Below are 19,443 nucleotides of genomic sequence, written 5' to 3'. Positions count from 1 at the left end.
AGTGTGTGAGCCTCCCCAACCCCCACCTGTTTGAAATGATTTTAAAAATGCCAAAGCCAGACTGACCGTATTTCAAAAGTTGCAAACAGTCGGGGTAAAACACGTGGACATGCCCCTACCCTGAAGTGATTAGCTGACTCGAGGGCAAGGAAAGAAAAGGAGGAATAAAAGGGGGGCGTAGAGGGGACTAAATCTCCTTTTGGAGGATCGGTTTTAGGACCCAACGGGAAGCACACTGGAATCTCTCCCTTAGGGAAGGAGCGGTGGGGCGGGCCGGCCGGCAGGCGGCCGTGGGGCGCATGCGCGCGCGTCTCCTCTCGCCGGCCGCTGCGCTCGGCGGCGCGGAATAGAATGAACTGTAACAAAACAAGCTGAGCCTTTGTATCTGCTTAAAGGGGCCGCAGGCACTTCCCTCCTGTCCCCCCCAACCCCCGCTCGGCAACCGCGTCTCCAGGGCTCCCAGCAACTGGCTGGAAGGGCTTCCCTCACCCTCAGGAACAGCCCGCCAGCGAGGAAAGGCGAGCCAGGCGGGAGGCAAAGAGGAGACACCGCATTTCTAAGAGGCAAGAAAGGAAGGAAGGGAGGAAAAAAAAAAAAATAACCCAAGCGGCGCAGAGTGGACTCTGGTCCGGGAGAGAACGATCGGGCGCCGGAACGTGGACCGAGAAGCACCGGAATGCAAACAAAGCTCGCGGGCGCCTGTGCAGGGCTCGCGGGGAAGCCCAGAAAGTTTGTTTTATGATGGCTTGAGTGCGCGAGTGTGTGCAGGGGAGCGAGGCTGCCAAGTTTCTCTCTCCCGTTGCGTTATTTTGGGGGAGATGTCTCTCCCATGAACCAGCGGGGGCTTGGGGACTTGTGCTGTGGGGGGCACCTGTCTCTCATTGCATTATTATTTTTTGTGTTGGGGGGGAGGAGGGGTGTAACCCATCATGTCGAGAGTGATCCAGAAGAAGAACCACTGGACTAGCAAGGTTCACGAATGCACCGTGAAGCGGGGACCCCAGGGTGAGCTGGGGGTGACGGTGCTGGGGGGTGCGGAGAATGGGGAGTTTCCGTATGTTGGAGCGGTGGCCGCGGCCGAAGCGGCGGGGCTTCACGGCGGCGGCGAGGGCCCTCGGCTGGGCGAAGGGGAGCTGCTTCTGGAGGTGCAGGGGATCCGGGTGTCCGGCTTGCCCCGCTATGACGTGCTGGGAGTCATCGACAGCTGCAAGGAGGCCGTCACCTTCAAAGCCGTCAGACAAGGTAAGACGGGACGCGCCTCCGGGAGGCGCCCGCAAAACGGGGAGAGGCCTGCGGAGCGCCCCCCGCCGCATCGGTTTCCCGCGTTCCTTCTGCGAGCGCAGCTTAGAGGGGAAGTTGGGGCCGTGCGCCCTGTCGTGGTGAAATAAGCAAACTTGTTGAGAGATGGTGGGTTGTTTGCCCACCTGCGTTGGAAAGGGGAGGCTGGATTTGCGTCGGGAAGCGGGGAGACTTTTCCCTGGCCTGGTTTGCCAACCTGTTTTCTCAGCCACCAAGTGCAGTGCCGCTTCGCCTGCGCCGGAGGGAGAGTTGGGAAACTGAGGCAAGTGGCAAAGTGGACGGTCTCCGGGCCCTGCTGGGGAGTGATGCAGCAAGCGCAGCCGCTGCATTCCTTTGCCACTTATCCGTTCACAGACCCGGGGAATGGGTATGAAGGAGAAGAGGGGTCTGTGGTTACTGACGTCCTCCCTCAGGAAATCGGCTTCACCTGGTATCCCTCCAGGTGGGTTGGGGTACGACCGCCCTGCGGTTCCTGTGCCCGCCGCCTGAAGATCCTGCATTCACCCCAGAGCTGGATGACGCATGTGTCTCGGTCGTGTGGCCCAGCCCCAGGCGTGGGGGGGAGGGAAAGGAGTATTTCTGTCAGCGCGAATCGAGCCCAAGTTTATGCTGCCTCCACCACCACCACCATCGTTATCCTTGATAATGATAATGGTAGCTACTCTGCACTGATAGCTTACTACGTGCCAGGCTCTGTGTTGAATGCTTTCCTTGGCTGTATTGTTCTGATTGCCAATTCTGAGAGCGAGTTGTTTTTATAAACCCCAGGTTGCAGGTAGGGAAATCGGCATTGACATTGGATAAGTTACTTGCCCAAGGTCACACAAATATCAGAAGTGAGGGTTTGACTCCTTAATGCAAGTGGAGGAGGAAGAGGTGGGGGGATGACTCTCCTGGGCTTGAGGGCTTGATTTCTAGGGGAGGGAATAAAGTCAGATTCCTCTCTTAGAAGCCTGTAGAGGAGTGCCCACGTCTTTGATGACTGCTGCTGGTGGGGAGTCCCTTGACTCTCAGTGTGGTGCAGGTAAGGGGCTGTCTCTTTTATCAGTCCAACAGAGAAAGAGTTGATTCCCCCAAAGGATCACTCGCACGAGCAAGTACCATGACACAGGTTCCGCTCCATGAAAGCACCAGAGGAAGTGGCAATGTTGAGCATGGTGAAAAGTTCCCATATGTGCCTGCGGGCCTGGAAGGGCAAGCAGCAGCTAGAGGAATGTGTTAAAGGAATGGAGGGCTGGCTTGGGCTGAGCAGATCCTTGGAAACAGGCCTGTTCCAGATGAAACAGAGGAGGGGGCAGAAAGCTTTGTCAGGCCTTTTGGTAGTTTGAGGAGCTATGCACTGACACTTAAGAAAAGTTCCTACCATTTATGTCCTCATCTTCTACTTGCACACCTCTTCCGGGAAGCCCTCCAGCATGCTGCCACGCTGAACAAACCCTTCTTCCTTTGGGCTCCCCTAAGTGTGTATGTTGTAGTTCTTTTACTTCCTCTGAACTATGAGTTAGGCCCCTCTTCTCATTTCTGTACCAGAGACTGTGCCTTATTCATTGTACATTTCCTCAGGCTTTGCTTGAGGTCTAATACCTTCTTTTCCTGAGAGTATGTCCTCATTAGTAACCTGGCTTGCCTTTTAGGTATTATATAAGCTAATAAGTGGAAAGTGTGCAAAACAGGGCCTGCCACATAGTAAGTGCCCAATAAAGATGAGCTATTATTGTGTAAAATTGAACTTATTTATTTCTAAGCCTAGCTTTTGGTGTTAGGAACCTGGATTATGAATTCAATGCCAGTACGTGAATTGTTAGGATTTGCTAGAACTGTAGAGGAAACACCGTGTCAAAGCATTTGATGGGAGCAGCCACAGGTCTCGGTACAGGGGTATTTTGGAGAAACGGTTGGCGGAAAGACAGACAAGGGGTAGCTATCCATCTATTATCTGTCTAGTGGGTCCTGTATGGGGGCTTGTTTTTAATGTGCAGTATGCCAGGTGTGCCTGAACCTCTTCTGTCCACCAGTCCTCAAAGATCCAAGAGCTACTATATCTCATCATGGTGGGTCAGATAATCAAGTGTGTTCGGAATCAGACACCTCTGAATGGAAAGAAAACTGTAGTGTCTCCAAATGTTATTTCCCTTCACCCGGAGCCATTCTGTGTGCTGCACAGGACTGTTCTTAGCAGGTGTGTGCGTGCGTGTAAATCTACTTCTTCTACTCAGGAGAGCATAAAGATGGGGATGGAATCCACTGCAGTGTGAAAGCTACTATTTTATGGGATAATTACACGGGCACAGTTCTTCCAACATCTTCATTACAGAAACATGGCACTAGGAAGTATTTCACCAGTCTTCCGTGCCCCCTATAGCAAGAATATGAGTTAAATTGTATGACAGGATTGTTCGTACTATGTCTTCATTGCTATGTTGTAATCATATTAGATAAACTCATCCTGGGTGTGTGGCAAAGAAAAACATTACTTTTGTGTCTCCTGCCCCCTGAGCTAGCCACTCCCAGGGACACAGGGCACTTTGGGTACTATCGGTATGGAAATGTCACGGTCTTCTTGTGGGAGAAAATTCTGCTGTTTCTATTTCATGGCAGCTCCCTGGAAAGATGCACAGACTAAAATAGTCTGTAGCAAATGGTATTATATGAAGCAGGACTGGATCGTGAAGGAACCAAGCTAAATGGATCTACCAGGTTAGACTTGGTTCATTTTATTTTATTTATTTATTTTAAGATTTTATTTATTTATTTGACAGAGAGAGAAAGGGAGAGCATGAGCGGGGGTCGAGGGGATGGGGAGCAGCAGGCAGAGGGAGAGGGAGAAGCAGGCTCCCTGCAGAGCCAGGAGCCCAACTCAGCTTGATCCCAGGACCCTGGGATCACTAGAACTTGGTTCGTTTTAGATGGGGAAGACAGTCTTTTGTCACAAAGTGCCTAAAAAAATTTACAGATACACATATATGTTACATTAAATATGTTATTTTGAAAAAAAAATGCTATTTTGTATATTTCATATATAATATAGCATATACTTTATACTTTGTAAATATATATTTACTGGTAGTGAAATGCACAGATCTTTAGTATATAGTTTATGAGTTTTGACAAATGTGTATGTTCATTTTATCTTTACCCAAATCAAGATACAGAACATTTCCATTACTCTAGAAATTTTCCTCCTATCCCTTTCTGGTCAGTTCCGGACACCTCCTCCAGAGGCAAAGGCTATCTGATTTCCTTTATCATGGATTAATTTTGTCTATTATTGATGTTCATATGAATGAAATAATGCCATATGTACTCTTTTGTGCCTGACTTTTTACACTCAAAATATTTTGCAGATTTCATATTGTGTCATTGTTCTTTTTTTTTAAAGTTTATATATATATATATATATATATATATATATATATATATTTTTTTTTTTTTTTAAAGTCAACTCTTTACCCATCATGAGGCTCAAATTTACAACCTCATGATCAAGAGTCACATGCTCTGCCAACCGAGTCAGCCAGGCACCCTTTATTGTTCTTTATTGTTGAGTACTATGCCATTGTAGGTATGTGTGTTTATACGTGTGTACACACACACACACACACACACACACACACACACCAGTTTTTAAAATATTTTTGCTTGTCATTGGGCTTTGGACCGTTTGCCATTTTTCACTATTGTGAATATAGGTGCCAAAATATTCCAATTGCTCCACATTTTTGCCAGTCTTCAGTCTCGTCTGTCATTTGAATTGTAGCCATCCTAGTATTTGTGGAAACAGAAAAAAAGGTGATTAAGGAGACTTTGCTGTGGGATATAAGCTAAGCACTTGTTTTAGAATGTGGAGGCCTGAGGTGAAAGTAGTGCTTTATGGACATTCTGTTTTTTATTCCTCGCCCCTGGACACAGGTGTCCTGAACTGAGGTCCGCAGAGTTTGGGTAGCCTTTCCAAGAGTCATACAAGTGGCAGAAGTCAAGCTGACAGGCTGCTGTGTTGGATGCCAAAAACCCCTGCTCCTCATTCCTGGGTCGGCATGTCTCAGAGTAGGGTCCCCAGACCAGTGGCCAGAGTCACCTGGGACTGGTTAGACACTGGAATTCCTGGACCCCACCCAGGTGGTGCTGACTCCCAAACTCTGAAACTCCTGGATGCGGAGCCTCTGGGGCAGTATTAAAGAGGCCCTGGGGTGATTCCAAGGCATGCCCAGCTTTGAGAATCACTGCCTGAAGGTACAGACTGACAGTTAGAAAAGGACCCTTGACAGCGGACCTGGGTTCCAGAACAGGCTTTGCCAGCTAGTGCTGTCGTCTCCGGCTCTGGGCCAACCTTTCTTCATTGTTTCATGCCAGAAATAAAATGGCCGTGGCCTGTAGGTCCTTTGCATTCCTAAAATGCTGCACCTCCATGAGTAACCCCGACTGCAAAAGCTTAAGATGGTGTGATTGTAATTTCCCAAAGTGGTGGTATCCTAGGTCATGCTTACATATTTTCGTAGGTGAAGTCTGTGGTTTTGTAAATTGCCCGGAAGCTGAAACCGCCCACATTTTAGACAGAGCAGGGACAATAAATAAGACACAGCTTAGAAACCACACCACCACCACCAGACCCTTTTCCTCACTGAAATGAGGGTGTTATGACCACACACAATTGAATAGAGTTCTTTGTGCCTTTTTGTGTTTTGTTCTGATGTGTGTTTATTTTTGACCCATTGGACTATACTATAATAGCTCTGTAACAAAGTCATTCTCATTTTATTTTATTTTATTTTTTAAAGATTTTTTAATGTATTTGGGGCCAGGGATGGGGGAGAGAGAGGGAGAAGCAGACTCCCTGTGGACCTGATGTAGGGCTTGATCCCAGGACACTGGGATCATGACCTGAGTGGAAGGGAGATGCTTTACTGACTGAGCCACCCAGGGGCCCCAGTCATACTCATTTTACAACACAGAAGCCTGTCTTTCTTGGTGTCCTGTGAATTCTGCTTCAGGGTCTCTGGGTTTGCTTATTCATCCCCTGAGATGGTAACAAGACGGATTCTTTTCCTTAGTGTCCCTTCAGAGAGAAGATCATTGAGTTCCCCATGGTAGTGTGCTGCTAGATGGCTAACAACCCGCTCTGGTAGAGGGGAGCCTCAGATCTGTAGCATATCTGGAGTGGGGAAGAGATACGTTTGATCCATTCTGCAGAGCCAGTATGAGCTCCTCCCAGCATACCCCTGACCTCCCTGTAAGACAGCTCTTGAGTTACAAGCCATCCCCTCATCCTGCTTTGTGACTGCATAGCCTTGTCTCAATTTAAAATTATCTTCTGTTTCTTCTTTTTTTAAAGTTAATTTTTTTTAATAATCTCTACACCCAACATGGGGTTTGAACTCACAACCCCAGATCCAGTGTCACATGTTCTACCTGCTGAGCCAACCGTGCGCCCCTTGTTTCTTCTTTTTTGTCTGTCTCTCCTCCCCCTAGAATGTAAGGTCTGTGAAAACAAGGAGCTTTTCTCACTTGCTTACCCCTCTTATTTCCCAGGCCCTGAAACAGTAGCTGGCAAGTCCTAGGTGCTCATTCACGTTTGCTGGACACGTGAATGGATTTTCCTTTGTGGCTTCGCATTCGTATGATATGTGCAGACGAGGCTGTCTACATCCTTCCCCCTTTACTGCCCATTCATCTTTTATTTCTTCGGACGTAGGATCCTAATACGTTCATTTTTCCCTTGACCAGATCTTCCAATCAGCTGATTCCCTGTGTCTAATAATTTCTACGGAGCTATAAATAAGTAAATGACCGACAAGGCTTAATGAATTATATTGAAGTATTTCTGCTTGTTGACTCTTGCTGGAGTTTAAGAAGGGAAATTTCAGATGCCGAGCAGGCAGGATGGTGAGGGGCTTCTCCATTTTTTGTTGATACGGGGTCTGCTCTATGTCAGCACCTGTAAGAATGACACCTTACCTCTGTTTTTTTGTACCATTGTCCCTGAATACAATTTTTCTAGCCAAGAGCAAATCAGATCTTTGCTGCAGAAAACAGTCTGATTTTTGTCCTCTCTTGCTCTTAAATTGAGCTTTGTGTTTATAGGTCTTTTTTTTTTTAACTTAAACTTTCAAAATCAATCTTTGTATTCTTTGTGCTGAAAGACCACTCTCCAAGGGGTATTTTTAGGTTACCCTGTGGAACATTCCACAGCTTTTAGAAAAAATAATGCAAGGACAGGCAACCCAATTTATCCATTGTTTCCAGTGGCCACCCTTGGCCAATGGCCTTGTTCTTTAAAAATAGATTCACTTGACCTTATGATGCAATGGCATACAGTTGGCTCACTGCATATGTTGGCATTCATTACCCAGCTAGTCTAGGAGGGCAAAATTGATGATATCCACCAAGGGGAATTAAGTGGTTTATAAGAGAAAACATTCTGACATCTCCTTACCACAAGGGTTTACATGAAGGATGTTGCTTTATAAACGATGGTTATTTAATGCAAAACACCGGTCTCTGATGTTAGTGGTCCCTTCCTTGAGTCTGTATATATGTGTAACAGGATATACTGATTTTGTGTACGCTGAGAATAAAGGCTGTCAAATTTGTTAAGGGCTGACATTCACATCCTAAAAAAGTAGGTTACTGCATTCTTGCCTGTCTTTATGCAGCTTCTATGAGAGATCTATAACCTTGAAAAATCCCTCATAAACACTAGAGCTTTGCTGTGCGGCACCCCTATGGATGTCTGTGTCGATATGGTATTTCTTGTGAATTTGTTTTGGTGTTTCCACGGCTGTACTCCCACGGATGTCAAGGACGTGCCTATCATATGGATGTCTACTTTGTAGTAAAGTATCCTATGCAGAGCCTGGAATGTTCTGGATGCTAACCTTTTGAAGGCATGTCACAAAATTAGAAGATGGAATTTGAAGATTAAATAATACTCTTCTCTTTTTATGGCTAAGTAATTAAAGAGTGGAGAATCCATTACTTATAATCATTTCTTCAGTCTTCATCTCAGACTGAAGTCCTCACAGTGACTCATGAGGCTCCTTCCGCTGATTTGGCGCATGACATTTCACCGCCCCCCCGCCCTGACTCTGGTCCATGATCTGCTAGTTCCCATCTTGAAGGCTTGCTGCCTCTTGAACTTCCAAGTCTTTCCCAAATGACACCTTCTCCATGACACCTTCTTCGACGACATTGTTGGAAGCTGTACCTCCACTGCTGTTCGTTACCCTCTGTAGCCTTTCTCTGCTTTATTTCACTCCATTTCAGGGAGCTTGCTTCGAAATAAGTAAAATCCTTATTTTGTCTCTCCTGGAAGAGAAGTTCTGGGAGGGCAGGGACGTTGTGGGTGTGTTTGGTGTTGCGTCCTCAGGACCGAGAGCAGGGCCTGGTGCGTCCTCCTGGTACAAGCATCTGTTGAACGTCTGCTGTCAAATGGAGAACTCGAATAATTCTCCCCTGAGCCCGGTTGCCTCTGAAAATTCCCGTATTTGAAAGTCTCTGAAAAATGGGTAATTCATGACGGCTCACATTAACGTCGATGTGGGTTTGTCATTTTGCGTGTGGCTGAGTAGAGCTTAGCCAGTCAATGAAGGAATCTTCTAAAAGGCAGCGTTGGCAGCCAGTTTCAGCTGGTCTTCATGGGATGGGTTTCAGGCAGCCCCTGAGTGTGTCAGGGAACTTTGCAAACTCTCTCACCCTCAAACGGGCTGTGAGAAGTTCTTCTGGGCACTGCCCGCTGTGTGTAGAGACTTTTTCTGTTCCTACCTCCGTTGCCATGAAAAAGAATTGCATAAGAGAACGACATTCTCCCCGCTCAGGCGTCCACCCCACTGTGATTGCCATTGGAGGCATTCGTGTGCACCTTTAATGGGACACAGTTCTGTTTTCCACAATAAGACTAATCTTTCAGCCTGTCATGAGACAAGACTGGAAGCTCTCTTATGGGCAGTGGCCTGATGGTGCAATTAAAATGGGATTGTGCCCCGGTGATAAGCGACGTTTCAGAATTACTGTTCTATACGGTATTAACAGGACGGCAGAACTGCTTGTAAGATAATATCCATGTATTGATGTGTTATACACGTGTAGGTTTTGGATGTAAGCTGCTGTGGATTAGAAGCCAGATTTTTAAATTTGCTAGCCAGGTAACTCAGGCCAAGACACTTGACCTCTTTGGGCCAGGGTTTTCCCATCTGAAAATGGGGTACGAGCGATACCTACTTTCTAGAGTTGACGGAAGAATAAAAGGAGGCTTAAGTAAACCACATGGCACGGGGCCTGGCCCGTAGCTCAGTATATGTTGGCTTCTGTTATTGTCTGAATGTTCCTCATTTGAAAGCACTCCAAAGAGAAGAAAGAATCTCCTGAGAGATAGAAATTGTGGTATAAGTTTCCTGGAGAGCTTTTTAAAGTCTAGAAAAAAAGCTTCATTTTTCTGCGTGATTCAGATGCCACTTTTTTTTGAAACGGCTGTGGTTGGATGAGTTCGGACAAGTGAGAAGGAAACTCTGGACCTCACCATGTGTAGGTGGAACTTCTCTCATGTTGTCCCCAGTGGTGACGTATTGATTCTAATTATTGTCTTTGGGTCCCAGGTTGTACAAAGATGTAGGGGACAGAGAAGTCCTCTCTCTCCTTCCTGGAAGTCCCAAGGAGAATGATCCTGGAGAACGTGACACAGAGATCCTCTGACCTACCTGGCACTGTATTTGGGCTCCCACCTCATGGGTGGCAAGGGAAGCCGTGGGGCTTGGGTTATAAGGTTTTGGAGTCGGACTGGGTGGGTTCAAATCCAGGCTCTGCCACTTCCAGATGAGCAACCCTGGGCACGTTAACCTGCCAGAACTCGATTTTCCCAGTAGAAAATGAGAGTAATGCCTACCTCATTGGCTGCTTGGGAGGATTAAATGGGAAAATGTACCCAGAACACTTAATCCTCTGCTTGGCATATAGGCAGGGCTTACCAAAATACCTACATAATAGCAGCTGTGATGATTTTCTTTTGAGAAATGGACACCATCAGTGAGTTCCTCTAAAGCAGTGGTTTAAAATGGAGGGTGGTTTTGCCCACTCGGGGACATTTGGCCTTGCCTGTAATCCTATTTGGTTGTTACAACTCAGGATGCGGGAGTGCTGCTGGCACATCGGGAGTGGAGGCCAGGGAGGCCGCAGAACATCCTACAGTGTACAGTGCCGCCCCCCCTCTCCCCAGGAGAGAGTTATCCATCCCCAAACAGCCAAAGGCTGAGGTTGAGAAATCCTGGTCCAATGTATAACTTCAGGGTTGAGACCAGGAATCTGAATTAGGAGCAGTAAACTAATCGTAATTGTTATTACTTTTTTTTTTTTTTTTTAAGATTTTACTTATTTATTTGACAGAGAGAAATCACAAGTAGATGGAGAGGCAGGCAGAGAGAGAGAGAGGGAAGCAGGCTCCCTGCTGAGCAGAGAGCCCGACGCGGGACTCGATCCCAGGACCCTGAGATCATGACCCGAGCCGAAGGCAGCGGCTTAACCCACTGAGCCACCCAGGCGCCCCCGTAATTGTTATTTATGGATCTTCTGATAGGTTGCCGAGACCCAGGTTAGGGTTTTGCCCGGGTAGATGATGTCATTCTCATTTTAGCCATGAGAAAAATGAGCTAGGAGTGGTCACATCATTTATCCTCACCCCCAGGCACCTGACCCCAGTGAGAGTCAAGTTCAGATCTGCCTGTTTTCCAAAATTTGTGTCCTAGGAGTGTGTTGACTTTGTAGCCGGGAGCCCCTCGGTCCTCCTACTGTGGAGGTCACTGTGGATGCTGCCTGAGAGGGTGCAGCATGCTTGGTGACCCCACTGAGGATAAAGCCTAGAAATAAATTCCCAGAGTGTTAAAGGGCCGGAACCCAGAACGAGCCGCTCCGTATTGTCAGGCTCTACTTCTTGCCTTCCTCTGTTTGCTCTATTCTTCGTCACCAACACGGTCATTTCCTTCCTCCTCTGTGCCCTCTTTTTTCTTCCCATGCACATCATGATTTCAAGACAATAGTGTCTTGTCATTGCTGATTTGCCTGTCTGTCTCCCCTACTGGCTTATGTGTTTCTTGAAATCTTGAAGGCAACATCCCTGTTCTCTGTTTGCCATCTCTGCCCTGTGTAGGTAGGTGCTCGAGAAATATCTGCTCAGTAGAATTCTTTGAGGGTAACGAGTAGGCATAACTTTTAACTAAATTAAAAAAAAAAAATTCTTGCCTAAGATCTTGTTGGCTAGAAACTCTGTGGCTTATTTTTAAGGCATATTAAATATACTTAGCCATATGTCTGACTTTTCTGTGATGATTTAAGATGGTTCTCTGCCAGTTGTTGTAGCATTTTGAACTGTGGGGAAAATATTGAATTAATTGTGCTGAAGGTCTTAGAGGGCCTGTATTCTGACCAGATGTGTGCAGGGATTGAGCCTGTTGCTTACATCATGTGGCCATGGAAGGCATCGCTTCGCCTTGATTTAAATAGAGTCAGTATTTTACCACCTGGATCCTTGGCCAAGCATTGGAATTTACATCTGATGGGGAGAGCATGCTCATTTCCTCCTCCAGCTATCAGCCTGTTTAAGTCTGTGTGACTTGGTTAAGAATTCAGAACTCTAGATCAAGTTGTTAAAAAAGAACTTTCCTTGGTGTTAGAGCATGTAGATTTTTTTTTTTAAAACCAGGCATCGGCACCTAGATTTTGGTTTCTAATCTTTTAAAAAACTCAAATATTACTGTGACCTCAAAGAACGTCAGTCACCATTTGTAGTTGCTGTGTACAGAGGCTTTAACCCACTGAGCCACCCAGGCGCCCCTGTATTTCTTTATTTACCTTACTTATAACACATACTACCTAGCCCTGTTGTTTTTTTTTTTTTTTAATAATAGGACTTACAAACGCAAATGCTGAGTAAGTATTCCAAAGGGCATTAAGGACTGGTGGGGTCTGGGGTAAACTGGAAGGACACATTTTGTTCAGAGGGAGCAGTTGCTACTTTGCTACCCCCTATTGCTGACATGGGGGAACATTGGCCAGTGTTGCCAGATTTTTCAAATTTTCAAGAGAATCCAGAAGGCTGAATTGTTAAAAAACGCACTTTGGCAATTTAAAAATGTAGGTTCAGGCTTCTTCCAAAAGCATGGATGAACCCAACAGAACACATCTGGGAGCCATATTTGGTCTGGGCTATGAGCTTGTGGCCCCTTGTTTATGTGTTTGTCTCTCTCACTTGATATCTCTCACACTTCATCTGTTCAAGAGCCATAATCTCATTTCTTACTCCTGTCTGTATTTTCAGAGCCCAGGATAGTGACCAATTCACAGCGATGGTCAATAAATATGTGTTGAAGTGAATAATAAGTTCCAGAAGCGGTCCAGTTTGTCCCTGTAGTCTGCTGGAGGTCCAGCTGGTGACAGCTCCCCCATTCTAGTTGTGAGGAGCCGGGGAGATGATATATTTTGACAGCTGATCATAATTCTTGGAGTATTTTGTCTCAGGGTCCTGGTCTGCTGAGTCTTTGAACTGGGTGCAAAATGGCATCTTGATGACGACATTTTTATGAATGCGTCCTGGGAATGGTATATGTTTTCTGCTCTGAGATAATTTTACTGTGAAATGTGTGGCCTTCCAAATTAAAAAAAAAAAAAAAATGAATGAGTTTTAGGTATACCTCTTAGGTTTTAAATATAGCAGGAAAATCTCCAGTAACACAACTTTCTTGGATATTGTATGGATAAATCAGGACTCTGACCTTTACTCCAAGCGTAGATGCTTTCAGAACATGATTAACCTCTATGACCAGTGGGTATCTGTTCTTCTGCACCAGGATTATATGGTAGAATTTTGTTTTTGGAAAATGAAAGCGGGCTTTCTTGGTTTCTTCTGTTTTGCATAATTCACGTTAGGCACCAGGTCTGCTGTGCGAGGATGGGGAAGGGGACTTAGCTAATTCAGATTACAGGTTCAGTCAGTGCAGTTTTTCTGTCAAGGAGCCAAGCAAGGGAGACCTCTGTAAAATAAAAACTACAGAGTTGGCAGCAAAAGCCCAAGATGGAGTTTGGATTTTGCTAGGTTTGAATTTGGACCGTGTTTCTTTTCTTTCCTTTCCTTGTCCCTGTCCTTCTCTCCATATCTCCATACCTGATTCAAAGTAAGAACATGCTTTTTTAAAAAATTAAATTAAATTAAATTAATTTATTTGAGAGAGAGAGAGAGAGAAGTAGACTTCCCCACTGAGCAGGAAGCCTGACTCGGGCTCAATCCTGGACCCGGAGATCATGACCTGAGCCGAAGGCAGATGCCTAACTGACTGAGCCACCCAGGGGCCCCCAGAATAAGAACATTCTAATAGACCATCTAGGAATTTAAATCATAGATAGTATATTCTCTATGTACATAATCCAGGACTTGGGATGTGAGACAGAATTAAAGAGTTTTCCATCTTGAGACTCTGTGTCCTGATCTACTTCCTTTGTTATGATAACAACTTGTGGGGCACCCAGAATTCCCCCGAGTTGGCATGAAATTTGGGTTCTTTTCTACTTTAAAATGCTCAAGATTAGGATGTACCTGGAAAAGCTTATAGTCCATGGTGTTTTAGGCTGGGTGATCCTTGACAAGATTCCTGAGCTTTGGTCTTTGATAAAGGGAAGAAGGGTCTCTAGCCATACTGTATGGTACCTTAGTGCCCAGCCTCAGGTGGGCACCTCCACAGTGTAGATGAGAAGTACAAGAGTGTTATCTCAATATTGATGTATTATCTATGTATATATAGATCATGATTTATAAGAGAAGTCAGACAGAGGGGATGCCCAGTAAAGGAAAAATTCATGTAGCTGTTGCCTATTTCTGTCTAAGTCTGTGGGAAAATACTGCCAGAAGGAAGAAAGGCCCTGGCTTTCTTAAGCAACGTGAATCTGTCTCTGATACAGTTTAGCTAAAAATGTAAGCTTGAGGCACGCCTGGCTGGCTTGGTCAGTAGTACATGCAACTCTTGGTCTCTGGGTTGTGAGTTCGAGCTCCATATTGAAGGTAGGAGGTTACTTTAAAAGTAATGGAAGCTTCAGCTCTTCTACGTGAAATAATTATCCCTAAGGAAGACATTTGTGGAAAGAAGGCATTAATGGGAATGATATTTGTTTTTTACTATTGGAGTCTTTTTTTGGTAGAAGGAGCCTCTCCCTGGGGGTTTAATAAAACCTGGTGAGTCACCCTTTTGCCCGAATTCCTGAGGGAAAAGAGACATCAAGAAAAGTCTGTGGGGCATGGGGAGGTAAGAGGTGGAATTTACAGCCCTGTGCACCTGTTACCAGGCACTTTTATTCACCTGATGGTTGCTAACAGATTGCAGGCAGAGCTGCTTGGAGAAAATGATCAGCTTTGGCAACAGTGGCCCACAAATTGAGTTTGGGTGAATGGAAAATGCATCAGAATTACCTGGGAGAGTTTTCAAGCTCTGGGCATCTGGGGTTGACTTCATTAGTGATTCTGACTCACGTCTTCCTGCCCAGTGGAGTCTGGATGCCCCAGCTCTGATGTACGGTCTACAGGATGGCCACTGGTTTATATCATCTAGGGTGTTTACTAAATGTGGGGATTGCTAGGCTCTAGCCCAGACCTATGCAGTCAGAATCCTGGGCAGTGTGGGGGGAGGAGGTTTGGGGGACAGGGGTGGGCCATGTGAATCCACAGTGTTTAAACAAGTTCTGACTGTTCAGGGAAGTTCAGGCTCCTGGCTCTACAACATTGGCCTTTTCCATTCTAGTTACTTAATAAATGATGGTGATAGACCCCATTCTACGCTTGAATGAACACTGATTGGGGAAGGGAGTCAAGAATAGAAAGATTAGGGGCACATGGGTGGCTCATTCGTTAAGCATCTGCCTTTGGCTCAGGTCATGATCCCAGGGTGTGGGGGTCGAGCCCCACATCGGGCTCACTGCTTGGTGGGAAGCCTGCTTCTCCCTCTCCCACTCCCCCTGCTTGTGTTTTCTCTCTCTCATTGTGTCTCTCGCTGTCAAAAAAAATAAAATCTTAAAAGAAAAATAAAAGAAAGGGGCGTCTGGGTGGCTCAGTTGTTAAGCGTCTGCCTTTGGCTCAGGTCATTGTCCCAGGGTCCTGGGATAGAGTCCCGCATAGGGCTCCCCGCTCAGCAGGAGGCCTGCTTCCCCCTCTCCCACTCCCCCTGCTTGTGTTCCCTCTCTCGCTGTGTCTCTCTCTGTCAAATAATAAATTAAAAAAAAAAAATCTTTAAAAAAAAAAAAAAAAGAAAGACTAATTGAGTTATTTGAGCTAAAAGTTCTTCTACAGTGGCAAATACTGGGTGTGTGGATATGTGTTGTGGAAGGTCATTTTCTTGCTTCAGGATCCCAGCAGCAGTTGGATCATTGACAGAGACCTCTTCCCCAGCAACACAGCTGCCATGTTGAGATAGAAAAGGAGCTCTGGAAGAAACATGGCGCTCTCCAGCGGAAATGTGCGCCGTGATGGAGATGTTCTTCCCCCACAATGCCCAATGTTGAATCCACTAGCCGCTGGTGGAGATTGCGTAGTTGTAGCGTGGTAAATGTGGTTCCATTTCATTAGCCATACAATGAAAATGAAAAATGTAAATTTTCTTTACGTGTAATTGATTTAAATCTAACCCTCAGTTGTGGCTGGTGTCTACCAGATGGAATGGCGCGGGAGACGATCCTGTTACAAGTGGGGAGGACAGTCATGGGGCTTTGTTGTCACATCTAGCTGCTCCAAGAGGAACAGGCCAGAGTGACACTTTGGGTTGACGCTTGTTAAATGTGGAAGCTTGGAATAAGTAGTTTTGAAGTGTCCCTTGATGATTTGGGTCACTGTGTTTACTGATGACATTTTTCTTAAAGAACCTCATTGTATGGCACTGTGCTGATTTTCCCAAAGTGCTTTATGTGGAACAGCTATGTTCTGTGAGGCTGGGGAGGATGTTTTTTCTGTAGACTGGCCTGTCTCCAGCATCTTATATATTGGGATGATTGAACAGATCCTTTCAGTTTGCATATTTTATCCAGAGGGGGAGACAGAGTTATCCTGGGATGGTAGAAACCATTTTATCACCTTGGTGCCTTTGATTACAAGTCATAAAAAAAACAACTCAGTGGCTTAAACAACAAAGGGGATTAGCTGATGTATGGAACTTAAGGATTTCAGAAGAAGGTGGGAGCTTCAGGTACAGCTTGAACAGGGCATGGGTCATATTTCTCTCCTTTGCTTCAGAGCTGCCAATCGCCCATCTGGTGACTTTGTTCGCACTAGAAAGTAGCTCTCTTCTGGGCAGACATCATCCCAGCTCAGCCTGGAGAGGCTATAGGTGAAGACAGGACCTAGATATTGTAAGGGACAGCCTCACAATGACTTTAGTGTTTGCAGATGGGTGACCATTACCAAAGAGATGGGGGGACGTTCCGGCTTATTCTTCCTTCTAGAAAGAGGCCCTGAGGTATGCCCCATCCTGGGTGCTGAGTCGCTTAGGTATGCAGTCCCCGTTCCAATCCCTGAGGCCTGAGCCCTCACCTCCCCACTTGTCATATGCTCTGCCTGTTGGGCTTCAAGTCTGGGAGCAAAAACCGGGGAAAGAAGACAAAATCCCACCATGCCAACGATAGCAGATTAGCACTTGTCAGGTCATACTACGCTCTGAAGGCCATATGTGCATGATCTTTAGTCCTCAGTGTGAGCTGTGAAGTGCATGTCCAATCTTCCTGTTCTACGGGTGAGGACCCTGACACTTGAGACGTGGTTCCTCGTACCAGGTTACCCAGCGGATGGACAGCAAGGAACTTCCTCCAGCTTGGAGATGCTCCAGGTTCCCACTGGGATGCTGTATTAGTGCCTTTGTAGCTTGTGATGGGATCCCCTTCAGACAGTACTGCTCTGTTGTGTGAATTTGGAGTACAGAACTTTCTGGAACGTGTTCTGAGGAAAGCTGGAAGTTGGGTGCCCTTCCCGGCACTTGGGCAGGCCGCAGTCTCTGTGCCCTGGGGTGTGTGTGTGTGTGTGTGTGTGTGTGCAGCAAGCCTGGCCCATTGCGACTGTGAACTTCTCTGTTTGTCCATCTGTGGCTTCACCAGGAGCAGGACTAGACATAAGTGCCTGTATCTTTCGGCCCTGACCCACACAACTTTCTCCTCAGACACAGTCCTGGGTGTGCTTAGGGACCCAGCAAAGTCGTAGTCAACTTTTCAAAAGTTGTGGTTAAAGTAGATGTAACATAAAACACACCATTTTTGCCATTATCTAAATGTATGGCTCAGGGGGCTTCTGCACAACCACCACTGGTCCTTCTGTCTTGATAAATCTGACGACTTCGAGGTGCTCACGTATGTGGAACCCTACGGTATTTGCCCTGTCGTGAGAGGCTTGTGTCACCCCACACGGTGCCTGCAGGCTTCGTCTGTGTTGTGGCACATTAGAACCTTCTTCCTCGTAAAGGCTGAGTAGTACTCCTTTTTTTTTTTTAAATAAAGATTTTATTTATTCATCTGACAGAAAGCATACAAGTAGGCAGAGCAGCAGGCAGAGGAAGAGGAGGAGCAGACTCCCCGCCGATCAGGGAGCCCAGTGCAGGGCTCAAACCCAGGACCCCAGAATCATGACCTGAGCCAAAGGCAGATGCTTATCTGAAGGCAGATGCTTACCGGACTGAGCCACCCAGGCACTCCAAGGGCTGAGTAATATTCCACCGCGTGGATAGATCACAGTTTGTTTTATCCTTTCATCCATGAGGGAATGCTTGGAGGTTGTTTCCCCCTTGTTTTATTTGGTTTCGTCTTCCTGCTGCCTTCAGAAGCGGGTGCAGTTAGGTTTTCTTGATGTCTTGGGCCTCCTCCCTTCTGAGTTCTTCCGTTCCGGTCCTCGTAGCCTGACCCTTCCTGGCGCTGTCAGGACTCTCCCTTGCCTGTCTCTTCCAGCTCTGAGGATGGGGACTTGATTGCCTGGGGGAGCGTCGCCAGCGTGTGTCCTCATCATCTCTGCTGCACGGAGAGCAGGTGGCTAAGGGTATGCATGCTGGTCATCTGGTCTTAGGGGCTTTGGTCCCACAACTGGTCCTGCTGTGGCCAACTTCCCACCTTCCTGGGTTGGAGGCCATGTGCTCCAGGCTTTGCATCGCAAACGGGCAGGTTCAAATCCAGTCTGCCTGCTCCCTTGCCTGTGGCCTGGGTACGGGATCTGACCTCTGTGACTTAGTTATCTTCAGATCGCACACCTTGTGTGGATGTTGCAAGGAAGCCAGGCGATGTGGCAGGGAGGCTTTCTGTGGGAAACACAGAGCAGAGGCAGCTCTGGATAGACGATAGTTATTATTACATTAGGTTTGTCAGTTTTCCTCTTTTGAATCGGATAACTTTTGATTTTAGGTTTGCGGAGGTGCCGAATTGACTGCGTAATTGACTCAAAACACTTCTGTTTAACACTCTGGGTTTTAATCTTCTTTCTTGGCACCATTCCTCTTAGATTTTATGCAGCTGAATTTGTTGGACCAAATTATATGGAGCAGCTTTGATGGAGACACATTCTATACTCTCTTTATGTCTTCGTGTTTTCTCCCTTAGATTTCTTGCCGAAAGTAGAATTTAGTCACCACTCTGTAGGAAGCTAACAAATTATTACAGAGCAAGTCAATGATTTCCTGGATCTTTAGAATTCGAGAATGATTGGTATAAAGATAGAAGGATAGCAAATGCATGTAGGCATTTTCCAATAAACTTTATGCCAGGGTAATTGTCTGGTTTGGTCAGTTTTCCTTTCTGTTGATTGTTCTAGCTGTGAATACTATCAAAATGGAGCCACCAGACATTTATTGCTTATAGAGATTTTTATATACTTTTACCTCCTTTCATCCTTAAAAGCCCTCATTGTGTGCTATGCTGTGCTGTAAGGGCTGGGTATTAACTCATTTACCCCTCAAACAACCCTATGAAGTGGAGATACCGTAATCATTCCCATTTTGCAGAAGAAGAAACTGATGTTCTGAGAACTTGAGATGTACTCTGCCCTGCTGGTTTTTTTTTTTTTTTTCTGAGCAGAGAGCCTGATGGTGGGGCTCGATCCCAGGACCCTGGGATCATGACCTGAGCCGAGGGCAGAGGCTTTAACTCACTGAGCCACCCAGA

At 46.2% G+C, this 19,443-nt stretch overlaps 1 protein-coding gene across 18 annotated transcripts in view; it reads left to right on the top strand.

Annotated features, from left to right (window-relative positions):
* Positions 1-300: 300 nt before the first annotated feature.
* Positions 301-19,443, top strand: part of MAGI1 (membrane associated guanylate kinase, WW and PDZ domain containing 1) — a 635,724-nt gene continuing 616,581 nt past the window's right edge. For all 18 annotated transcript variants that reach the window (XM_059390124.1, XM_059390112.1, XM_059390111.1 and 15 more), the window contains exon 1: positions 301-1,242. In XM_059390124.1, coding sequence (XP_059246107.1) covers positions 930-1,242 — 313 coding nt within the window. In that variant the 5' untranslated portion in view covers positions 301-929. The remainder of the gene's footprint in view (positions 1,243-19,443) is intronic.

This window comes from Mustela nigripes, chromosome 2 (assembly GCF_022355385.1).
Source record: "Mustela nigripes isolate SB6536 chromosome 2, MUSNIG.SB6536, whole genome shotgun sequence".
Classification (NCBI taxonomy): domain Eukaryota; kingdom Metazoa; phylum Chordata; class Mammalia; order Carnivora; family Mustelidae; genus Mustela; species Mustela nigripes.
This window is presented reverse-complemented; position numbering and strand designations above follow the sequence as displayed.